This window comes from Palaemon carinicauda, chromosome 8 (assembly GCF_036898095.1).
Source record: "Palaemon carinicauda isolate YSFRI2023 chromosome 8, ASM3689809v2, whole genome shotgun sequence".
NCBI lineage: Eukaryota > Metazoa > Arthropoda > Malacostraca > Decapoda > Palaemonidae > Palaemon > Palaemon carinicauda.
This window is the reverse complement of record NC_090732.1, coordinates 142407747-142430246: the sequence shown is the minus strand read 5'-3', so window position 1 is coordinate 142430246 and position 22500 is coordinate 142407747. Positions and strand designations below refer to the sequence as shown.

Below are 22500 nucleotides of genomic sequence, written 5' to 3'. Positions count from 1 at the left end.
ATTATTTAGACTTCGTCGGTAATTGCCAGTTTAAAATTTGCAATACTGTTATTGTTTATGTTTTACTATTGAATTGTGTGCCTGCAAAACAACAGCTGATCATCCAATTTCTGGGATTGCATCATCTGTTATGGGTAACAGTCCTGTCCCGCTCCATTCATTTTTCCAATAAATAGTGTGTGGTGTAATTTTACTTGAAAAATCTATAAAGAATAACAAAATTCAAAAATGATGAAAAAAATAACTATCAGAAAATAAGAAAGAAGTACAGTATGTTCAACATAATTTCAAGGTTTGTATGTAAAGATAAAAATAAAATTAGAAAATGAGAAAAAACTTGTTGTTTGTAATAATGTTGCTACTTTATTTTATACTTTCCATACCTTCCTTGAAAAACATGTTAGACAAACAATAACTGGAAAAAAAATGCTTAAAGCAGTTAAAGAAAAGAAACAAATGGAATTACACTCGCAATACTCTGGCTTCAAAGCAGGATTTTGATAAAATCACAAATTTTAAGTATTTGTATTTTTCCTAACAGTACTTACCTCGAACTACTTTCTTAGGAGTATCTGGGATCTCCCCCCTAACCGACCAAGAATTTTGCGCAGTTCCCCCTATCTCCGTTTTCCCATGTCGGATTCCTCCGTGGCGGATGGATACGTGCCCTGAGGCGACCCGGGGTCAGCGCGTGAGAGTGCGCTACTAGTTCTGTGTCGCCAGTAAGCATATGTTAAGTACTACTTCGAACTCCTGTAAGTCACCCGGGGCAGGATGGGTGGGCAATAACCCGAAAGTAGTTCGAGGCAAGTACTGTTAGGAAAACTACAAATTACTTAAAATTTGTGATTTGTTCCAACACGGAGTACTTACCTTGAATTACTTTCTCAGGAGGCGGGGGTGGACTTACAGACCGGAAGACCCACCACTACCATCCCAGGACACAGGACCTAGATAGGAGGCTAGGTCCAGACGACACAACGGACAGGGTAGGAGAGTCAGGGGAAGCACGCAAAAGTCTACCTGTTTATAATCCGGACATGGGCCTCCACAACATCCATCTCTCACATGGGAGGAGTAAAAGAAAGGGAAAAAGGGTAGCAAGGAAAGGGGAGTAAGGAGGAAACTTGTGTTGCTTGCAATTACTTCCCTCGGGTTACCCGGGGCTTTTAGCTGTAAACTTGTTGCTAGGAATCCAGAGACTTCCTCGTACAGTCTTTCAGGTAGTGGGCCGTAAAGGTGGACTGCCTGGACCATGTGCCTGCTTGCATGATTTGGCCTACTGCCATGTTGCTGGCAAATGCCGCCAAAGAAGTGCTAAGACCTCTAATAGCATGGGGTTGCGGGGTAACAGGGACTGCAGACCCCTCACTGTCGTAAGCCCTCTTGATGACTTGCCGAAGCCAGAAGGAGATGGTGTTCTTTGAGACTGCCCTCTTTACTGGGCCTGAGGAGACAAACAGACTTTTGATGGCCGGCCGGAGTCTGGCTGCCCTGCTAAGGTATTTCCTGACTGTTCTCACAGGGCACAGGAGCAAGTCTTCCGGGCTGTCTGAGTGAGGGATCGCCGGGACCAAGAACCCCTCGAACCTTGGGTCTGCAATGGCCGAGTTCTGTGTTTTGGCCACAAATTCAGGCAGAAACTTAGAGGACAGGTCCTTCCACCCTTTCGAGTGCGAGACCTCGAAAGACAAGCCGTGGAGCTCACTCACACGCTTGGCTGAGGCCAGAGCTAGTAAGAACACTGTCTTGAGGGTGAGTTCTTTATCTAGGATATCCTTGAGGGGTTCGAGGGGAGGCCTTGTCAAAACCTTGGCCACGTCCCACTACGGGACCCGAGAGACGCGGGGGGAACAAGATTGCTCGAAACTTCTGATGAGCATGGAAATCTGGCGAGAGGCCCCCACGTCGATGCCTCTGAGTTGAAATACCTGCCCCAGGGCCGCTCCAACCCCCTTGATGGCTGGAATGGAGACCCCCAGGTCGTCCCTCAGGTGGACCAGGAAGTCTGCAATCTTGTGGACTGATGCATCCAGAGGTCTCAGATTCTGTGTGGCACACCACTTCACAAACGTGGACCACTTGGCCTGGTACACCACGCTCGAGGACTTACGAAGATACCCTGACATCCTCGAAGCTGTCTTCTCCGAGTATACTTCTTTCCTTAATAGACGCTCGATAACCTCCACGTTTGTAGCTGAAGGCACTGAGGGTTTTTGTGAAAACTTCGAAAGTGAGGCTGGTGCAGCAGATCTTCCCTTATTGGCAGGGGCCACGGAGGAAGGGTGGCCAGGTCCTGTAGATCCGCGAACCACTCCCTCTCTGGTCACCAGGGCGCTACCAAAGTCATCCTTGTAGCCCTTGATTGTCTGAGCCTGTTGAGCACCTGCCTGAGCCTGAGAATCCCGAAAGGGGGAAAGGCATACACGTCGAGTCCGTCCCACGAGTGCTGGAAGGCGTCCTCGAACGCTGCTGCCGGGTCTGGCACAGGAGAACAGAACACGGGGAGCTGCGTGTTGAGCCTCGTGGCAAACAGGTCTATCACCGGTGAGCCCCACAACTGGAGGACCTTCTAGGCCACTTGTGGGTGTAGGGACCACTCCAACCCCACTACTTGCCCTGCCCTGCTGAGGCCGTCGGCTAGAACGTTTCTCTTCCCCGGAATGAACCTGGCTGTGAGACTGATGTGTTTCCTCTCGGCCCATTCCAGGATCCGAGACGTGAGATCGCACAGTTCCCTTGACTTCAATTCTCCTTGTTTCTTTATGTAGGCCACCATGGTAGCGTTGTCGCACGTGAGGGCTATTGTGTTTCCCCTTAAGATGATGGGCGAATATTGCGAGGGCCTTCCGAACCGCCAGGAGCTCGAGCAGGTTTATGTGGAGGAGCTTCTCCTCTGGGGACCACTTTCCCTCTGCTGTCTCTTCGAGCAGATGGGCTCCCCACCCCTCCTTTGACACGTCCGTGAAGAGCAACATCTCCGGAGGAGCGGACACGAACGGCACCCCTCGTAGGGTGTTCGCCCTGTCGGACCACCAGAGGAGCATGTTCCTGGAGGCTGGAGTCATCCTGACCAAGGCCTGAGGCGGGTCTCCCGGTGACCAGAGGTCCTTTAGATTCCACTGGACCAGCCTCAGCATGAGCCTCCCCTGAGGAACTAGCTTCTCCAGCAAGACCAGGTGGCCCACGAGTCTCTGCCAATCCTTGGCTCTCATTGGTGCATTTGTTAGGAATGGTCGCATAACATGATCCAGATTGTCCAGCCTCTCTTGAGAGGGGAATGCCCTTGCAAACTGGGAGTCCAGGACCATCCCTAGGTACGTCATCCTGGTGGTGGGGACTAACTGGGACTTCTCTAAATTGATGGTAACCCCCAGTTCTCTGCAGAACTGTAACAGCTTTGCCCCCTGCTCCTTTAAGGCTGCCTCTGAGGCTGAAGCAGCAACCAGTCATCGAGATACCTGATCAGCCTGATGCCCTGCTTGTTAACCCAGGCTGATACTACGGTGAACACCCTCGTAAACACCTGAGGAGCCGTTGGCAGGCCGAAGCAGAGGGTCCTGAACTGTAGAGACTGGGATCCCCACTTCACCCTGAGGAAATTCCTGCTGGAGGGGTGTACAGGGATCTGAAAGTAGGCATCCTTGAGGTCCAGGGACATCATGAAATCCCCTTCTCTCAAGGCTGCCAGTACCGACTTCGGCGTGTCCATCTTGAAGGATGTCTTCTTGATGAACTTGTTCAGGGCCGAGAGGTCGATGACTGGTCTCCAACCTCCCATAGCTTTCTCCACCAGGAAGAGCCTGCTGTAGAACCCCGGGGACGATTCCTGGACAGGTTGCAGTGCTTCTTTGTTCAACATGGGTGACACCTCCTTCTGCAAGGCTGCTCTCTTCTTGTGATCCTTGGGGGCCAGCCACTCCGCCCGATGTTCGGGAATCAGAGGGGCGGCTCTGTCAGGAAGGGAATCCTGTATCCCTCTCTGAGGACTGCCATGGAGAGCAGGTCCACACCGTTGTTCCCCCATGCTTGCCAATAGTGTTTGAGGCATCCCCCAACTGTGGTGTGGGAAGGTGTAGGGGGCCTCCCTTCCTATCTCCTTCTGGGGAGACGGTTTGAGCGGCCTTGTCTCGAGCCCGCGTATTTCTGTCTAAAGGAGACCAGGGTTGGGGCACCACTTCTGCGGGAGAGCCGCGGGGACTGATGCCAGGAAGCGGAGGGGGCCTCCTGTCTAGCTGGTGGTGTAGGCGGGTAGGCCCTGTCCAGACGGTCTTCTATGGGGAGGACGTCTTGCACATAGCTGTCTGTGCTCCGACGAGTCTTTAAGTTTCCCCACTCTCTCCATAGTTTCTGCTACCGTCTGAAGGGGGAACAGGGTCTCATCCCACACCAGAGCATTTCTCAGGAATTTTGCCTCACGTTCGGGTAGTCTATGGGGGAGCCTGTTAAGTACCGTATCTCTCCTCCTTAATACCCAGTTTGCTGTCTGGGTCAGGGACTGGAACGTAAGGAACTTCATGGCTTTGCCTCCCGAGTGTATGAGTTCATGTAGTAGAGCTTGATTCTCCGACACAGAGATCGTGGGAGAGCTGGAAACCTGTTAGGGTGCATGCCCACCAGTCCAGCCAGGAGGCCACATTTATGATGTCCTGCGATGTGCCCTCCATCATAGCGGCCTCCGCCTGAGAGAAGACCACTGGGGCAGTAAGGCTCCTGTCATCCGTACTGTCCTGGCTTAGTGTCGCAACGGCTTCTTCCAAAGTCTGAGGCCCCACAGGCCGTCCTTCTGGCACATAAAATTTCCTCTGGGTCCTCAGTCCAGGCAGGAGCTTGAAGGACCCTTCGGCTATGAGGGAGTTCTTGTGCCCCGAGGCAAACCGCTCGCCGTGGTTCATGCCCAGGGCCACGTCCGGAGCCAGAGGTAGGGTCAAGGATGGTTTCTGTTGTACTGGGTTATCCACCATCCTACCCAAACCCGAAAGCCAGGCCTGCTCTGAGGACGGTTTGGGCTCGTCTAGCTTGTGGTGGTGCCGAATCAGTGCCAATACCTTCCTGTAGGAGGATAATTCATCGGGAGAACATTCGCCAGTACCTAATAAGCCCTCTACCACTTGATCCTGTGTGTCGGCTGTATCCTCGATTATGGATGGATCCCTGGGGGGGGGGGGGGGGGGGGGGCGTATCCCTGACATCCGGCCAGTAGCGCAACCGAAGGCGCCGGGGGGGTGCACCAGTAGCGCAACCGAAGGCGCCGGGGGGGTGCACCAGTAGCGCAACCGAAGGCGCCGGGGGGGTGCACCAGTAGCGCAACCGAAGGCGCCGGGGGGGTGCACCAGTAGCGCAACCGAAGGCGCCGGGGGGGGTGCACCAGTAGCGCAACCGAAGGCGCCGGGGGGGGTGCGTAGTGCACCACGTGAGGCAAACCAGCCCGAGAACTCTTCTTCCTGCCGCATGGGTGACCTGAAGGGCGTCCTTGGCACCGTCCACACAATGGAATCAGGGTCCGAAGAGCATGTGGCTTGCCTTTCTCTGTCTTGATCGCCCCCGGAAACCGCTGTTCCTGAAAAGCACTGCCACGATTGGGGGGGGGGGGGAGCTGGTGTTCCTTACCTCCCCCACACCGGGTCTTCACTCAAGATGGGTCCTGCGGGCACCAGAACCTCGTCTACGGAGAGCACTTCTGTCATAACAGCAGACTCCCCACTCGTCTGCGTAGGCACAATGCAATTAGATTCAATGAAATTACTTATGGGCAACAGCAATGGGCTGTTTCCCCACAACGGACTTACCTCGTCCCCTACTCTGGGTAGGGGAAGGGAAGGAGAAGCTCTCTCCGAAGGAGCTAACGGCGAACAGATACCAGACTTCCTAGGCGACCACTTCGACGCCTTCTTCTTCTTTGTTCCGAATAAAGTCCACTGCAGCTCCGGCCAGGAGGCACACTCCGGACACGTGGAGGCAGGCGAGCACTCTCTACCTCTACACGAGGAGCACGTGTGTGGGTCAATGCTCGACTTAGAGAGCCATGCCTCGCATGACTTGCCAGCCTTGGGCCCGGGACAACGACGTTGGGATTCCATACGGGAATACACAAGTAACACAAGGAAAGGGGTATGAACGGGTGAACACAAGGGAGCACGTGGAACACAATGGTGGGTCGGACAGGATGTGAGAGAAAGCGGCGAGATGTTATCTACGCCGCGACCAGATGCTTACTGGCGACACAGAACTAGTAGCGCACTCTTGCGCGCTGACCCCGGGTCGCCTCAGGGCACGTATCCATCCGCCACGGAGGGACCCGACAAGGGAAAACGAAGATAGGGAGAACTGAGCAAAATTCTTGGTCGGTTAGGGAGGAGATCCCAGATACTCCTAAGAAAGTAGTTCGAGGTAAGTATTCCGTGTTGGAACAAAAGGACGTTTCACTTAACTACATCCAATAAAAATACATGTAATATTCACATAGTATCGTATTATGAAATAAAAACAGTGATACAGGCTGCGTCTCAGAAACTTGGCAACACCTATAACTTGGTGCAAAGTACAAAATAGTTGAATTTAAAAAAACTACTTATAAAGAAAATGACAAATTTGGAGGTAATTTATATTTTTCCTAATGATACAAACCTAGAGCTATTTATAAGGATATTACTTTCGGCGAAGCTGAAAGACAAGCCACAAGACTTTTAGCGAAGGGTAATCACCCAACACGCTAGTTAGCGGGAGGGGTGAGGGGTAACTGGCTACCCCACTCACTCACATACCTGAGCTAAGCACCCACTTTACTTGCAGGCAGGACTTCTTGGGGGACAGGCACTGGCAGGCCAATCTGTATACCGTAAATAGCTCCAGGTATGCATCATTAGGAAATATACAAATTACCTCTGAATTTCCATTTGTTCCATTACTCTATTCAAACCTTAACCATTACTATGGATGACTTAACCCCTAAGAGGATTAAGTCCATACCAACTGGCTTTTGGCATTGACCAGGGGTTTTCTCTGTATGATTTTAAATCATAACTAGTAGGAACCCTTGCACCTCACTAAAATATCGTGCTATGCATGAATAGCGGCCTCAGGAAGCTGTGTGCTTATGATACTAGCAATGTAACTGGCCTAGATAAGAGGTCTCCAAGTTATAGGAACCTTTAAAAGTACCATAGACTTTACCAAATCCTCCCTTGCACGAGGTATTGGAGGCGCAAAAAGTAATATTTCCATGCTAGGTGTTACTAGGGAAATGGTTTTACCTGCAGAGAGAGGAAGGTGACGGAAAGAGAGGAGCCAGTCATTCTTACTCATTGACCCCAGACTACTCCTAGGTAACCTTAGCCCTTAACTCTCTGCTACTTGTCCATCAAGGAGCCTGAGGTGTTCAAACCACTTGTTGTGCAGTCACCACATAATCAATGGAAAACGTTTCTATGCTCCTGTGGGTCACATCATGCAGGTGGTGAAGGTAGTTTGATGCTTCCACACGGCCCCTAGCAGTACCTGCATCACAGAGTAATTCTTTTTCAATGCTAGGGGCGTTGCAATGCACCTGATGTCATGAGATCTGTGTCGTGAGATGGTGTTTTTGGTGACCATCCTTTTCACCTTCCTCGTGCTGACCAACAATACCGATTCACGGGGGCCAGCTGCTCCTGTTCTTTTGAGGTAACACCTCAAGCTCCTTACTAGGCAAAGTAACAGTTGACCTGGATTATTAGTTACTGTACGAAGACTCCCAATCCGGTAAGTCCCAAATCTAGGATCCTATACTCCCGGATTTTGAGTCTTGGCAATAAACTCAGGGACAAAGCTGAGGATTACTTCCCCCATTTCCTTTAATGGGCAATACTATAAGACCATGAAGTTCACTAACTCTTTTGGCCAAAGCCAAGGCAAGTAGGAACGTCTTCTTCAAAATGAGATGGCAATCTGTTGCCTGGCATAATGGTTCCTAGGGAGCATCCTTCAGAGATTGAAGTATGGGAACCACGTTCCATGCAGGAGGTCTCACTTCTGCATGGGGGCAGATAAGCACATAACTTCCAATGAAGAGAGAAAGTTCTGAAGAGGAAATATCTACTCCTTTCAATTTAAAGGCAAGGTTCAAGGTTGAGCGGTAGCCTTTTACTGCCGAAACCGAGGAGCATTTCTTCCCAAAGGTGCACAAGGAACTCCAGTATTGTTGGAATAGTGGCATTGAGGGGAGAGATACCTGTTCCACAACACCAGCCACAGAAAACAGTCCACAGCCTGGTAGACTAAAGCCGAAGACCGTCGGAGGCATCCAGCCATCCTTCTTCCAACTTGTTACGAAAATTCTCACTGAGTGAGGAGGTGCTAGAAAGTCTCCAGGCATAAAGCAGAAGTGAAGCTACGGCTTTGTGGAAGATGTTCTCATGTGGCTGCGAGTACACCATGTAGTGGAGGGAGTTCTCTCGAAAGTTCCGTCAGGAGCTGCAGAAGGTCTGGAAACTACACTGCGTCATGCCATAGCAGAGCTATTAAAGTCATGGATAGGTTTTTGCTTGCTCTAGTCTTGTTGAGGACTCTCTTCATCAGACAAAACTGGGAAAAAGCTTACATATTGATGTTGTCCCATCCTTGTTGGAATGCATTTTGCCAGAGGCTAGGGATCCGGGACTCGGTAGCAGTACAGCAGGAGCCTGAAGTTCAGGGACGTTGCGAACAAGTCCACAGTCGGGGAAGCACACAAAGTCAAGACTTTGTTGGCTACAAGATTCAAAGACCACTTGGAGCCCACTATCTGAATCTCTCTGCTCAGATTGTCAACGAGCACATTCCTCTTGCTCCGAATGAAGTGGGCTGATAGGGACACATGAGTTGCCTTCTGTCCATCTCAGTATCTCAACTGCTAAATGGTACAGGGGCTGTGAAAAGGTACTGCCTTGTATGTTGGTGTATACCACTACCACGGTATTGTTGCTCATCAATACCACAGGGTGACCCACCAGGAACTGCTGGAGGGGTAGAAAGGTTGCCCTCATCTCCAAGAGATTTATGTACTGGTACCTTTCTGACTCAAGACCAAGGGGCGAAGGTGATATGGTGCAACAAGTGAGCCCCAAACCTCCTTTTAATGCTTCTGAATAGAGTATCAATTCCAGGGGGAGAACGAGAAGATCGACTCCCTTACGGAGGTTGTTGTCTGCGACCCCCCACCACCCGAGGTCCGTCTGTTCCTCTAGTCCTATCGGGACTAGGATGTCTGGGGAATCACTTGACTGATTCCACTTGGACTTGAGCCGCCATTGGAGAGATCGGATCCTGAGATGGCTGTTGGGAACTAGATGGGTCAGGAATGATAAGTGTCCTCTGAGACAACCAGAGTTGGGCTGGTAGTAGTTCTCTTCTGAGGAACGGTCCTGCTACCTTCCTCAGCCTTTGTAATCTCTTTGTCTGACAGGAAGATTTTCTGCTGGTCGATGTCGATGATCATACCCAGGTATAACAGTCTTTGAGAGGGGACCAGGGATGACTTCACGGTTTACCATGATCCCCAGATCTTGAAAGCACTAGAAGTTTGTCTCGATGTCGAAGGGGGGTAGCCACCGAGTCTGCAAGGATCAGCCAGTCGTCCAGATATCTTAGGAGACAGAGGCCTATCCTGTGAGCCCAAAATGACACTAGGGCAAACACTCATGAAGACCTGGGGTGCTGTGGAAAGACAAAGCCGCACCTTGACTGGTATTGCTTGTTGTCGAGTATGACAAATTCGTAGATAATTAGTATTTTTCCTAACGATACAAACATTTAGCTATTTATTAGGGGTTATTACTTTTAGTGAAGCTGAAAGGACTACACATTAAAATTCTAGCGTGGGTTAACTACCCAGTCCACTAGTTAATGAGAGGTACCGCTCCCACCCACACACCAGTCATTTAGCTAACTTTGGTTGGAGGTAGGACTTCAAGGGGGATAGGGCTGGCGAGTAAGTTTGTATAAATAGCTAAAGGTTTGTATCGTTAGGAAGAATACAAATTATCTACGAATTTTCCATTTGTTACGTAACTAGAATAAAAACCTACGATATTTATCAAGGGTGACTCACCCAATTAGGAGGGTGGACGTCCCTGCCAAACTAGCTTTTGGCTTTACCCGGGGACTCCTTATTTTGAATAGGTTTGTACCAAAAATAAGGAGTCCCTGCACCTTGCTAAACCTTGCTAGGCAATGTCTGCGGCCTATGCAAGCTGTGTGTTGAGATGTTTAGAACTGTTACTGTCCAGATAAAAGTTATTCAGTGTCTGTAGGAAAAACTGTTGTAACCAGGAATTTTCCAATACCACCTCGCCAGGGTATGGGGACGCAACAGTATCAGCTTAATACTAGGAACACAAGGAAGCATGGTTTATCTGCATTGGTTTGAGGTCAGTTTATGAAGAAAACCCAGGTTGCTGCTTTCCCCAAGAGAGGGGAGGATGAAGAAAAGAATATGAGCTAGTCAAACCTCTTCATTCACGTAGACTAAAACCGGGTAAAAGTGCCTTCAACCTTCTGCTACTTGTCCAATACGGAGCTTGAGGTATTATCCCAGCTGTTGTGCAGCCCCCACAGGGCTGATAGAGAACGTATTGAGCTTCCTGTGGGTCACATCTTGCTTGTAGAACCTGCGTCACGTTTCTCTTGAAGGCCAGAGACATAGTTACACCCGACATCGTGGGCTCTGGGGTGACGTGAAGGAGGGTCCGGATTCAGGGCATGGTCAACGACCTTGCGAATCTAGGCAGAGATGGTGTTCTTAGTGACCCTCCTCTTGTTCCTCCCTGTGCTGACGAAAAGCGCACACACACAGGGATGGGCTGCAGCTGTTCTCTTTAGATACACCCTCAAACTCCTCACTGGGCAGAGTAAGAGATAATCAGGGTCATCAGTTACAGAGTGGTGACTTGAAAACTGGAATGAGTCGAATCGGGGATTGGCCACTCCTGGATTCTGAGTCTTGGCTACATACTCAGGGACGAAGGAAAGTTCTAGCGATGAGTAAAAATATCCATTCCGTTGAGTCTAGGGCTAGGCTTAAAGCTGAGCGATAGCCTTTAACTGCCAAGACTGAAAGGTGTATTTCTTCACGCAAATACATGAGGAACTCCACTATTACTGGAATAGTGGCATTAAGAGGATTGATACCCCTTCCACGACACCAACCCCAGAAGATTTTCCACTTTGCCTGGTAGACTGCTGCTAATGATTTCCGCATGTATCCAGACATCCTGCTCGCAACGTTGCGAAAATCTTCTCTTGAGTGAGGAGATGCTGGATAGTCTCCAGGCGAAGTCTTAGCGAAGCTACGGCTTTGTGAAAAATGTTAGCATGTGGTTGTTTGAGTAGATCGTGTATCATAAATTACATCTATTTCCTTTCTGTGCTGGCTGCATTTCCTGTTGGAGCCTTTGGGCTCGAATCAACCTGCTTTTCTAACTGGGGTCATACGCTGGCTAGTAATAATAATTAGATATAAGACATTAGTATGCCGTGATAAAAATTATACAAACAAAACATCTATCTTTTGTTTATGTAGTAGCTCTTACCTGAAGCATCTTCTTATTTTGTTCATTTTTCCCTAGTTCTCTTCGAAGCACCTGACTCATATGCTGAACTTCTCTCCCAAAGGCCAGCATACGCTCTACAGCAACTGGATTTCCTCCACACATCTTTCTACTGCTGGAATTCCCATCTAGTTCTGAAAAGAATAAACTCAAAATTAATGGACTAAAAATCATTTCAGTAAAAGGTATATTTCAATTAAATATACAGATCAAGAAATAACTAGTATAAGTATAATTTAAAAAGAAAAAAAATATTAAAAATAAACAATAGTACTGCAAACAAAATTTGAAGCATGTGTTTACCCAATGAACTTTCATATCCAACCAGTCTTCATTCATTGATAGTTAAACAAAACTTATTTTCTTTACTTCCCAAAAATTAGAACATGTAATTCTCACATTTTAGAAAATGAATTTGGACATTGCAGAATTAAAATTGTCAAAATTCGGATATAAAGAGCTCTTACCCATTGCCTCTTCACAGTCTTCTTGCATATCATCAATATGCTTTGTGAACCCATTAGAAAAACCATTACTCTGACTGGTGTCTCCATGACCATTACTAGTTTCCTGCAAATGGTGATGAGATGTTTCCATGCATTCCATTTCAGTGTCACTGTCATGCATATTGGATGATGAATTGTAAGACGATGATGAAGATGATGAAGAACCAGAGGCTGGAGGAGGATGAATAACAGGTGTGGTGCCATTTGAGGCACTGGGCGGGGTTGTGGCACGGAGATCCTGAGCATTGCGCTGATTGAGCTCCTCAGTTGTAGCTGACGTAGACGTGGGCGTCCCACTACCTATGACGTTCTTGGTGGACTGGATGACTGATGTGTGCTGCTGAATGATAGGAGTTGTGGATGTGGAGGAGGAGAGGGGAGGAGTAGATGATGTGCCTGTGTAACAAAATCTAATGACAATATATTCATAATATATATGAGAAAAAACCATCTTCTATCCATTTAATTACACAAAATACAACTTCATCTGTCATTCTCAAAGAAATTACAAGGTATGTATTTTATAAAAATCTGCATTCTTTGACTTTCAACAGTAAAAAAAATCTAATATATACTCGCAATCAGTGTCCACAAACAATTTATTACAAAATCTTAATATAAGATAGTTTAAAAAGAATGTTGAATTACATTTCTAAACCTTCATAGGTTAAGAATCAAACATTTAAAGAAATGTCCAAACTCGAACCCTGATAATGTCTAATTTTGGAAGTAAATCAATTAAGGATGGTTAAACTACCTGACAATATTAAAATTAATATGGTGCTTCTGAATAAATTTTTCCTAAACCAAAGAAAGTTTTTATAGCTCCAGTGGACATCGACTATAGGGAATGACTGAAAAGTGAAGATAAAGTGTATTGTAGCTGGACCTTGAAGGGAAAAGCCGTCAAAACTCTTTAATATCATGTACAGTGAGAGAAACATGGCGCATTAAGCTATGGATTACAACAGCATGCAAGCCTGTTCTTCCATATCCTTATAAATCATAAGTTTGAGAGGTTACAATGAATGCCCCTAAATGTTTCAGAATCCTTTCTAATATCAATGAGCCTCCCTTATTATTTTCTAAGCTTACCAGGCACTGGTTCTGTTGTTCTGTTGTTTGACCAACAGGATGGAGAAGGAGAAGACTCATGAGTGGGCGGCCGAGAGGGCGATCTGGACAGGCCTCGAACTTCTGTGTCTGTTCCATTCACCATTTCTATAAATTGACGCACCTAAGATGTAAAAAATTAAAATTACTGAATTACAATCCTTTAAACCATGAATCACAAATATTTTTCAATAATTAAAGTGACCAAAAATTTTATTTCCAAGTTAAAAACTTTCCCCAATACTAGTAAAGGAAGAAATTAGGATGACAGATCAACCCAAACCATAAATATTTGAAATGATAAAACTTCCTTGCATTAAACATTCCAGCTAATTTACCATCCAGGTCTACATGCTTTCAACATATTTACAATAAAATCATGATTTCAATACTTACCTGAAAGCTCATTTGCTATTAGTTCTCTGAATGTTGGCTACTGAAAATAAAATTATTAAAATCCCTATTTTTTTCCCGTACAATATGATAACCCTGGTATTCTCTGAATCAGTATTGCCAAAAGTACAAAGAACTAATAGGAAATAAACTTCAGGTAAGGTTTATTAAAATTATATTTCTTACCACTTAGCGACTTATTTTACTGTGTAACTATTAAGAGTTGTTTATTTATTTTGACATGTGTGATATTACTATTTCTTCTTATATTCCAATTCATTTACTGTTTTCCTCTCCAAGACTAAGCCTATGTCAGTTCACACTACTGTACACTCTTTCATTTCATTAAATACATGTACTATCACAGGCCTATCTAGGTAAAAGTACAATAATGCCCATTCATGTTTGTTTGGTATAAGTCAGCTCTGACTTTACATCAGCCATTCTCAAGTAAAAAATAAACCTCAGGTGATACGATGATGCGTTTCCACATCAATAAAATTTTCCCCTAAGTACTCTGATGTCTGATGACACATTTGCAGTGTCATCCAATACTTTAAGCAGAAATATTTGCTAAAAATCACTGCATCGTCTAAGGAAAATGAGATCTGCATCTGAGAGCGGCCAGATTTAGGGCATAGCAAGAAATGTGTGCAGAAAATAAATAGTAAAAGCACATACATAAGACTGGTCAAGCAAACATTTAGTACCCAGCGAGCATTCACCTTGTTTAAAAGTGTCTTGAAGCTGTCATAATAAACTTCTTTCTTATGGCGTACTGACAGCGATCCGGAAGCGCACTTGCATTTTTCATTCATAAAAGGCGATTTCTATTCTATTTCCACATAAAATAGAGTCCTCTAACAATTATATTTTTCATAGTTTCAAAAAATTATCTTATGTTTTCACAATTTTCACGTTTCATTGCCAAGATATTCGGCTTACATCATGGAAAAATAATAAAAATTTTAAGTAATTTGTACTTTTCCTAACAGTACTTACCTCGAACTACTTTCTTAGGAGTATCTGGGATTCTCCTCCCAACCGACCAGAATTTTGTGTAGTTTCCCCTATCTCCGTTTTCCCTAGTGGAGTCCCTCTGTGGCGGATGGATACTCGTCCTGAGGCGACCCGGGTCAGTGTGCGAGAGCATGGAGCTAGGTCTCGGTCGCCAGTAAGCTTTTGATAACCATAATTTCGAACTCCTGTATGACACTCGGGGAATGCTGGGCAGGCAATCTCCCGAAAGTAGTTCGAGGTAAGTACTGTTAGGAAAAATACAAATTACTTAAAATTTGTGATTTGTTCCAACACGGAGTACTTACCTCGAACTACTTTCTTAGGAGACTTATACTTTAGGAGGTGGGGGTGAACTTACAGATCAGGAGACCCGATAGATACCATTTGATTGAACCTAGATAAGAGGCTAGGTTCTAGCTGACATCAAAAACAGGGTAGGAGACTCGGGGAGAACTACACAAAAAAACTTTTTAATGCCTATGTAACTCACCTCTATGAAAATCATCCGAACATGGGCGTCTCCAACGATCAACTCTCACATGGGCGGAGGAAAAGGAAAGGGAACAGAGGGGAAGCAGGAAAGGGGGTAGTAAGGAGGAACTTGTGTCGCTTGGAATTACTTCCCTTGGGGTTCCCCGGGGGCTTCTACCTTAAACCTGCTGGAGCGTGAAAATGACTGGGCCAATGGAGGAGTCCAGAGACTTCCTTGTACAGTCTTTCAGGTAATGGGCCGTAAACGTAGACTGTCTGGACCATGTACCTGCTTTCAGAATCTGGCCCACTGCCATGTTCTTGTCGAAGGCCAAAGACGTGCTTAGACCTCTAATGTCATAGGGGCGCAGTTTCCCCGGCACCGTGGATCCGTCACTGTCATAAGCTTTATTTATGACTTGTCGCAGCCAGAAAGAGATGATGTTCTTGGACACCGCTTTCTTTACTGGGCCCGAGGAAACAAACAGGCTCTTGATCCCTGGCCGAAGCCTGGCAGTCCTTTCAAGGTATTTTCCGATTGATCTGACCGGGCACAACGACAAGTCTTCGGGATTGTCTGAACATGGGATTGCTGGGACCGAAAAGCCCTCGAACTTGGGGTCCCAGGAAGCAGGATTTTGAATCTTGGCTACAAAGTCCGGAAGAAACTTAAAACTTAGGTCTTTCCAACCCTTCGAGTGTGAGACCTCGTATGACAACCCGTGGAGCTAACTCCTTTAGGTCTGCGAACCACTCTCTCTCTGGCCACCAGGGTGCTACCAAAGTCATCTGCAAGTTCTTTGCCTGTCTGAGGGTCCCGAAGGGTGGGAAGGCGTACACGTCGAGTCTGTCCCACGGGTGCTGGAAGGCGTCCTCGAACGCTGCTGCTGGGTCTGGCACTGGAGAACAGAACACGGGGAGCGGGGCGCTGAGCCTCGTGGCGAACAGGTCTATCACCGGCGACCCCCACTTGTGGAGGACTGTCTGGGCCACCTTTGGGTGTAGGGACCATTCTGACCGCACTACTTGACCTACCCTGCTGAGGCCGTCGGCTAAGACGTTCTTCTTCCCTGGAATGAATCTAGCCGTTAACTCGATGTGCTCTTTCTCGGCCCATTCCAGGACCCTCGCTGTGAGGTCGCACAACTCCCTTGATTTTAGTCCTCCTTGTTTCTTCACGTAGGCTACCACAGTGGTGTTGTCGTACATGAGCGCCACCGTGTCACCTCGGAGACGATGAACGAACTTCATGCATGCTCTCTGGACCGCTAACAGCTAGAGTACGTTTATGTGTAAGGCCCTCTCCTCCGGGGACCATTTCCTTTTCGCTGTTTCTTCGAGGAGGTGGGCTCCCCACCCCTCCTTCGACGCGTCTGTCAAGAGCAACATCTCTGGAGGGGCGGTCGCGAATGGCATCCCTTTCAGGGTGTTCGACCTGTCGGACCACCACCTTAGTGTCTCTTTTGTTTCCGCTGACACGTCGATCATCTTGTGCGGAGATTCTCCCGGAGACCAGAGTTCCTTTAGGTTCCACTGAACTGTTCTTAGTTTGAGTCTTCCCCGAGGGACCAACTTCTCCAATGATACCAGGTGACCCACTAGTCTCTGCCAGTCCTTGGCTCTCCTTGGTATGTCCGATAGGAAGGGGTGGAGTACCTGATCTAATTTCTCGAGCCTCTCTGCGGAGGGGAATGCTTTTCCCAACTTGGAGTCTAGGACCATCCCCAGGTATGTCATCCTGGTGGAGGGAACTAACTGCGACTTTTCCATGTTGATGGTGATCCCCAAGGCCCTGCAGAACCGTAACAGTTTCGCACCTTTCTCCTTCAGTACTGCCTCTGAGGCTGAAAGAAGCAACCAGTCGTCTAGGTAGTGGATCAGGCGGATCCCTTGCTCGTGTGCCCATGCTGACACTGCTGAGAACACCCTCGTGAACACCTGCGGGGCTGTCGACAGGCCGAAGCATAGGGTCCTGAATTGCAGAGACTAGGAACCCCACTTCACTCTGAGGAACTTCCTGCTAGAGGGATGGACAGGGATCTGAAAATATGCATCCTTGAGGTCCAGGGACATCATGAAATCCCCTTCCCTCAAGGCTGCCAGCACTGACTTCGGTGTGTCCATCTTAAAGTCCGTCTTGCTGATGAACTTGAGGGCCGAGAGGTCGATGACTGGCCTCCAACCCCGTCGCCTTCTCCACCAGGAAGTGCCTGCTGTAGAACCCTGGGGGCCAGTCCTTGACTAGTTCTAGAGCTCCCTTGTTCAGCATGGCTGACACCTCCTCTTGTAGTGCTGCCTTCTTCAAGGGGTCCTTGGGTGCCAGCCATTCTGCTCGTTGATCGGGAATCAGAGGGGGCGGCTCCGCCAGGAAGGGAACCCTGTATCCTTCCCTCAAGACTGCCACGGACCACGGATCCGCCCCGTTGTCCCGCCATGCTTGCTAAAAACGTTTGAGGCATCCCCCTACCTGAGGCTTCGGCAGGAGTAGGGGGCCTCTCTTCCTACCTCCTGGAGGCGCGGCTAGAATGGCCTCTCCTTGAGCCGGAGTAATTTGGTCTAAAGGAGGCCTGAGGAGTAGTACTTCCCCTATGGGAGGGCTGCGATGATTGCCGCCAGGACGAAGAAGGGGAGTCTCATCTTGTCTGTGCTGTAGAAGGGTGGGGACCGTCCGGCGCAACCCTTCTTTGAATGGGACGTCTTACTGCAGAGGGTCCGGGATCCCCTGTCTCCTTGAGCTTCCGGACCCTCTCCATAGCTTCTTCCACTGCCTTCAGGGGGAAGACGAGTCACCCCGCACTGGTGAGTTCCTTAAACAGTTTGCCTCGCGTTCGGGGAGCTTACGGACCAACCTGTTAAGGACCGTGTCTCTCCTCCGCAGGACCCAGTTCACTGTCTGTGTGAGGGACTGGAAGGTGAGGAACTTCATGGCCTTCCCCCTGAGCGGATCAGTTCCTGGAGCGTCTGGTTTTCCGGCACTGTAAGGTCGTGAGATAGTTGGAAGCCAACCACAGTGCATGGCCACCAGTCTAGCCACTAGGTCACGTTAACAATATCTTGGGCCGTATCTTCCATCATGGAAACCTCGGCTGGAGAAAAGCACACTGGGGCAGAGGAAGTCCTGTCTTCTGAGCTGCCTTGGTTGAGGGTAGATATCGCCACTTCCACCGTGCGGGGTCCCGAGTGCTGTCCGTCAGGAACGTAATACCTCTTCTGGGTCCTTAGCCCCGGCAGTAGCTTGAAGGACCCTTGGGCTCTCAGGGAGTTCACCTGTCCTGCGACGTACCCGTCTACGTGCTCCATCCCAAGCTTTACATCCGGAGCCAACGGGAGGGTCAGGGATGGCTTCTGTTGGACGGGGTTATCCAGCATCCTCCCCAACCCTGAGAGCCAATCCTGCTCCGTCGACGGCTTCGGTTCGTCCAATCGGTGATTGTATCTAATGAGGGCTAGGACCTTCCTGTAAGAAGACACCTTGTCCGCGGAACACTCACCGACGTCCATTAAGCCTTCAACCACCTGGTCCTCCGTGTCGGGTGCATCGACAAGCACCAATGGATCCATGTGGGAGGCTGTGTCCTCTCCTTCCGGCTGATCTGATGGCGCAGATACCTCCGCCACGGGTGGATCCGCCAAAATGGAGGTGGCCGTCATGGGTCTACCTCCTCCCGGGGAGATTCGTGGGGCATGGGGCCCACGATGTACTACCGGTTGGCCAGGCCGCTTTGTCAGAGCTGCCCTGGTACCGGGTACGTAGGCCATGATACTGGGCCGAAACAGTGGCTCTCTCCACTAGGCGGATGGAGCCGGTGACTTGGCGGGTAACGGCATGACAAAGTCGACGTGCGTCGACGGCTTCAATCGCCGGGCGGATTGAGCGGACGATACAAGGGGCAAGGGCGTAGGGGCTGCCAATGAGGCAGACACTGGAGTGGCAGAGGCCCTGATCGACCCACTATGGGGAAAAAACCACTCGAGCCCACTTGTCTCTGGAAGAGTGCCTCTTCTTGCTCTTCCTCCTAGAGGTCTTCGACCGTTTCCAGGAAGGGCCTGAACGGGAGCGAGACTTCCTCCTACGAGACCTCTTCCGCTTCCTTCTCGCCTCCCAGGGGTCGGAGTCCTCTGATGACGACGAGTCGTACGACAACGATGAGGAAGAGGAGGAAGAGACGGAAGAAGAGCTAGCAGAGTCCTCTTGAGTCCTCCATCGATGATGCAGGGTCCTGGTACTGTTCCACTGGCATGAAGGGCTGCATGAAGTCAGGCGGGAGCGTAGACGACGGCGCCGGGGGAGTCCGTAGCGCCCTCCTAGACGCAAACCAACCCACGACCTCCTCCTCTTGGCGCATTGGTGATCTGAAGGGCGTCCTTGGCGCCGTCCAGACGATTAAATCGGGGTCCGACGAACCTGTAGGCTGCCTCTCTTTGTCTACCTCTCCCCCGGGCGTTGTAGTATCTGAAATGCACTGCCACGATGCAGGGGAATGAACCGATCCAGCCTTCCCCACACCGGGTCTTCGGTCGAGACGGGTCCTGCGGGCACCAGAACCTCGTCTCCCGAACACACTCCTGCCCCCCCAGCAGGCTTCCCACACGCCTGCGTAGCAACAACAGTCCCCACATCAATTACATTAGACTCTGGGTAGGGGAAGGCGACGGGAACCTCTTTCCGACGGAGCGGCAGGTGACGCCAACTGCGACGCGGCGCCTACCTTCTTAGGGGACCTCTTCGGCGCCTTCTTCTTGGTGGCGTACAAGGCCCACTGGATCTCTGGCCAGGACGCGCACTCCAGACACGTGGAAGACGGGGAACAAACACTACCCCTGCACGAGGAGCACAACGAATGCGGGTCTATCTCTGGCTTCGACAGCCACGCACCACAAGACTTACCGGCCTTAGGCCTGGGGCAACGACGCTGGGATTCCATAAGGAAGCACTAAAAACACCAAGCAACACAAGAACACTGGGATAGGTAGGAGGTGAATAAAAGGGCACAAGGGAATGGATATAACACGAGGGAACCACGTGGTAACACAAAGGGTCGGACGGGATGTGAGAGAGTGGCGAGATGTGAACTACGCTGCGACCAGAAGCTTACTGGCGATCGAGACCTAGCTCCATGCTCTCACACGCTGACCCGGGTCGCCTCAGGGCGAGTATCCATCCGCCACAGAGGGACCCCACTAGGGAAAACGGAGATAGGGGAAACTACACAAAATTCTGGTCGGTTGGGAGAAGAATCCCAGATACTCCTAAGAAAGTAGTTCGAGGTAAGTACTTCGTGTTGGAACAATCAATAATTCCTCGACAAATAAATAAACCATAAGTTCATATCTGTTACAGTTCTGACGTACTGAGCGCAGAAAAATGATTCTCTGTTGGTGTCTGGGTAGGGGTAGATGTAAAATATATCAAAGTAATATATCAAAATAGAAAACCCATATCCCTTTTCCAAGAGTGTCTACAGCAAGAGGAAATTCAATTGTTTAGTAAAAGATGTCATCACCTTAATTACTGTACTGTCATGAGCCCTTTGGGAACAAACTAAGCAAAGATGAAAATTCCTTTTTATGGAAAATATTATCACACGGGGTCTCATGCCACACACTTATTATGACATGTCATCTGGTCCAGACTGCATCAGAAAATTTGATATGACCGAAATAGACAATTTTAAGAAAACCAATTTGGATGCAAATATAAAAAAAAACCTCCTTATATGGGGCACCCATACATGGAGTGTGTATATAATATTTCAAAAGACTGTCCAGACTAGATAGGAACAAGATAAGAAAAGAACGAACTTAGATAGAGCCAGGTTCCGACCTCCTTTTCAGACAACAAACACCTATCTCCAAATATTTTTATGTCCAAGATGAAGAGAAACAGTTAGTCCTTCCTGTTTGTGACAAGACGTATCCAACACTGCCTGCGGTTTACCCTTCCTTTTACATTATCTGGACGAAAAAATTTGCTGTCCCACCTTGAAGCCACCCCTTCAGTGACGTCTTCAAGCCCAAAGTCATCGTACCAGTTTCAGCTGAACTTTAGCTACCCTTCTGCAAGATTTTTAAGCCTAAAGTTACCATACCATCATCGTCTCAGCAGTTGAAGAAAACTCTCCAACATTCCATTAAGTACTACAGCAAAACCTCGGTATTCAAATATCTTGAAGCTCAAACAAATCAGTATTCGACCAAAAAGTTTGAGTAAGAAATGCCCCTGTTCTCAAACAAGTTTTCAATACTCAACCAGTGAGAGTAATAGCCAGCCAAGCCAAACGCCATCCGTTAAGCATTTGCAATTACTGTGGATGAACGTAAACATATACTCTACATTACTTTTTGTTTCATTATTCTATACCTTTGTTTTACATCCTTTTTTTATTTAATTTGATTCATAAGCTCATAAATATGGTTCAAAAGAAAAATAAGAGTGAAAGTTGTCATGTAAAAAGGAAAACAGTGCAAACAACAACAAAACTGAAAAAAGAAATCATCGATGAGCACAAACACGGAATGTGTGTTTCGGATCTTGCTCTCAAATACTCGATAGGGTCGACTTAGCCACAGAGCTGTAAACCTTTTTTGCAATAACAGCAGAAGCAACCAACACAATCAGTTTTAAATTAAAGAAAAACCTGTCCCAAAGCTACAGAAAAGAGAAAAAAAAAAAACCAAAATTGAATTACTCGATGTTTTTATGGAAGGGGATTCCCTCTCCCGCCAGTAACTCCTCCCTTCCTCCGCACAGCACCATCCACTTATACAGTGATATCGTAGCTAAAATGGTTAGTTTTATGTTAAAATGAAATAATGCTTTTATTTTGTTATAGTTTTGTGTGTTATTGTATTTACTGTTTGTGTAAAACATACATACCTGTATCACTTATTTTATGCTATTATGTCATGCTACAAGGAAATCAACTGGGGCTTGGAACATTCACATTAACATTATTTGTAATGGTAAATAATGATTCAGTATTCAACCATTTTTTTGGAATGAATTATGGTCGAATGACGAGGTATTGCTGTATTGCTTTACTTTCCTCCCTGTTTTGCCTATAAACCAATATTTTGAGTTGATTTGATTTGTCAATGAAGTAAAGGAGAAGCAACATTAATTTTCTTTGTAAATAAGTTCGTGGATAATTATGTTGTTTTTCACAAGTTTATTTTTATATTCATTTCTCATAGTTAAAATTTTTTGTCAAATCCTTTTTGTTTAGATTAAAAGAACCTGTAATGATTCTAAGAATATATAAGTCTACGTATAATTTTTATACCCCTCCAAATATACAAAAGCCATTGTACAATAATAGCGTAAAAATGACAAAATAAATAAAAGCACAGGCATTATGCTGAAAACCTCACACTAAATAAGGTAGCTTCTCGAAGACTCCTGGAGCATTCATTGTAAACGATGCAGACTCCCC

The 22500-nt window shown here is 47.7% G+C and overlaps 1 protein-coding gene across 1 annotated transcript in view; it reads right to left on the bottom strand.

The window, feature by feature from the left end:
• LOC137645998 (ran-binding protein 9-like) overlaps positions 1-22500 on the bottom strand; it is a 218945-nt gene that overhangs the window by 26080 nt on the left and 170365 nt on the right. Inside the window, exons 8-10 of the mRNA XM_068379128.1 lie at positions 13166-13307; positions 12032-12466; positions 11547-11698 (exon numbers count right to left, since the gene is read on the bottom strand). Of these exons, the coding sequence (XP_068235229.1) occupies positions 11547-11698; positions 12032-12466; positions 13166-13307 (729 nt within the window). The remainder of the gene's footprint in view (positions 1-11546; positions 11699-12031; positions 12467-13165; positions 13308-22500) is intronic.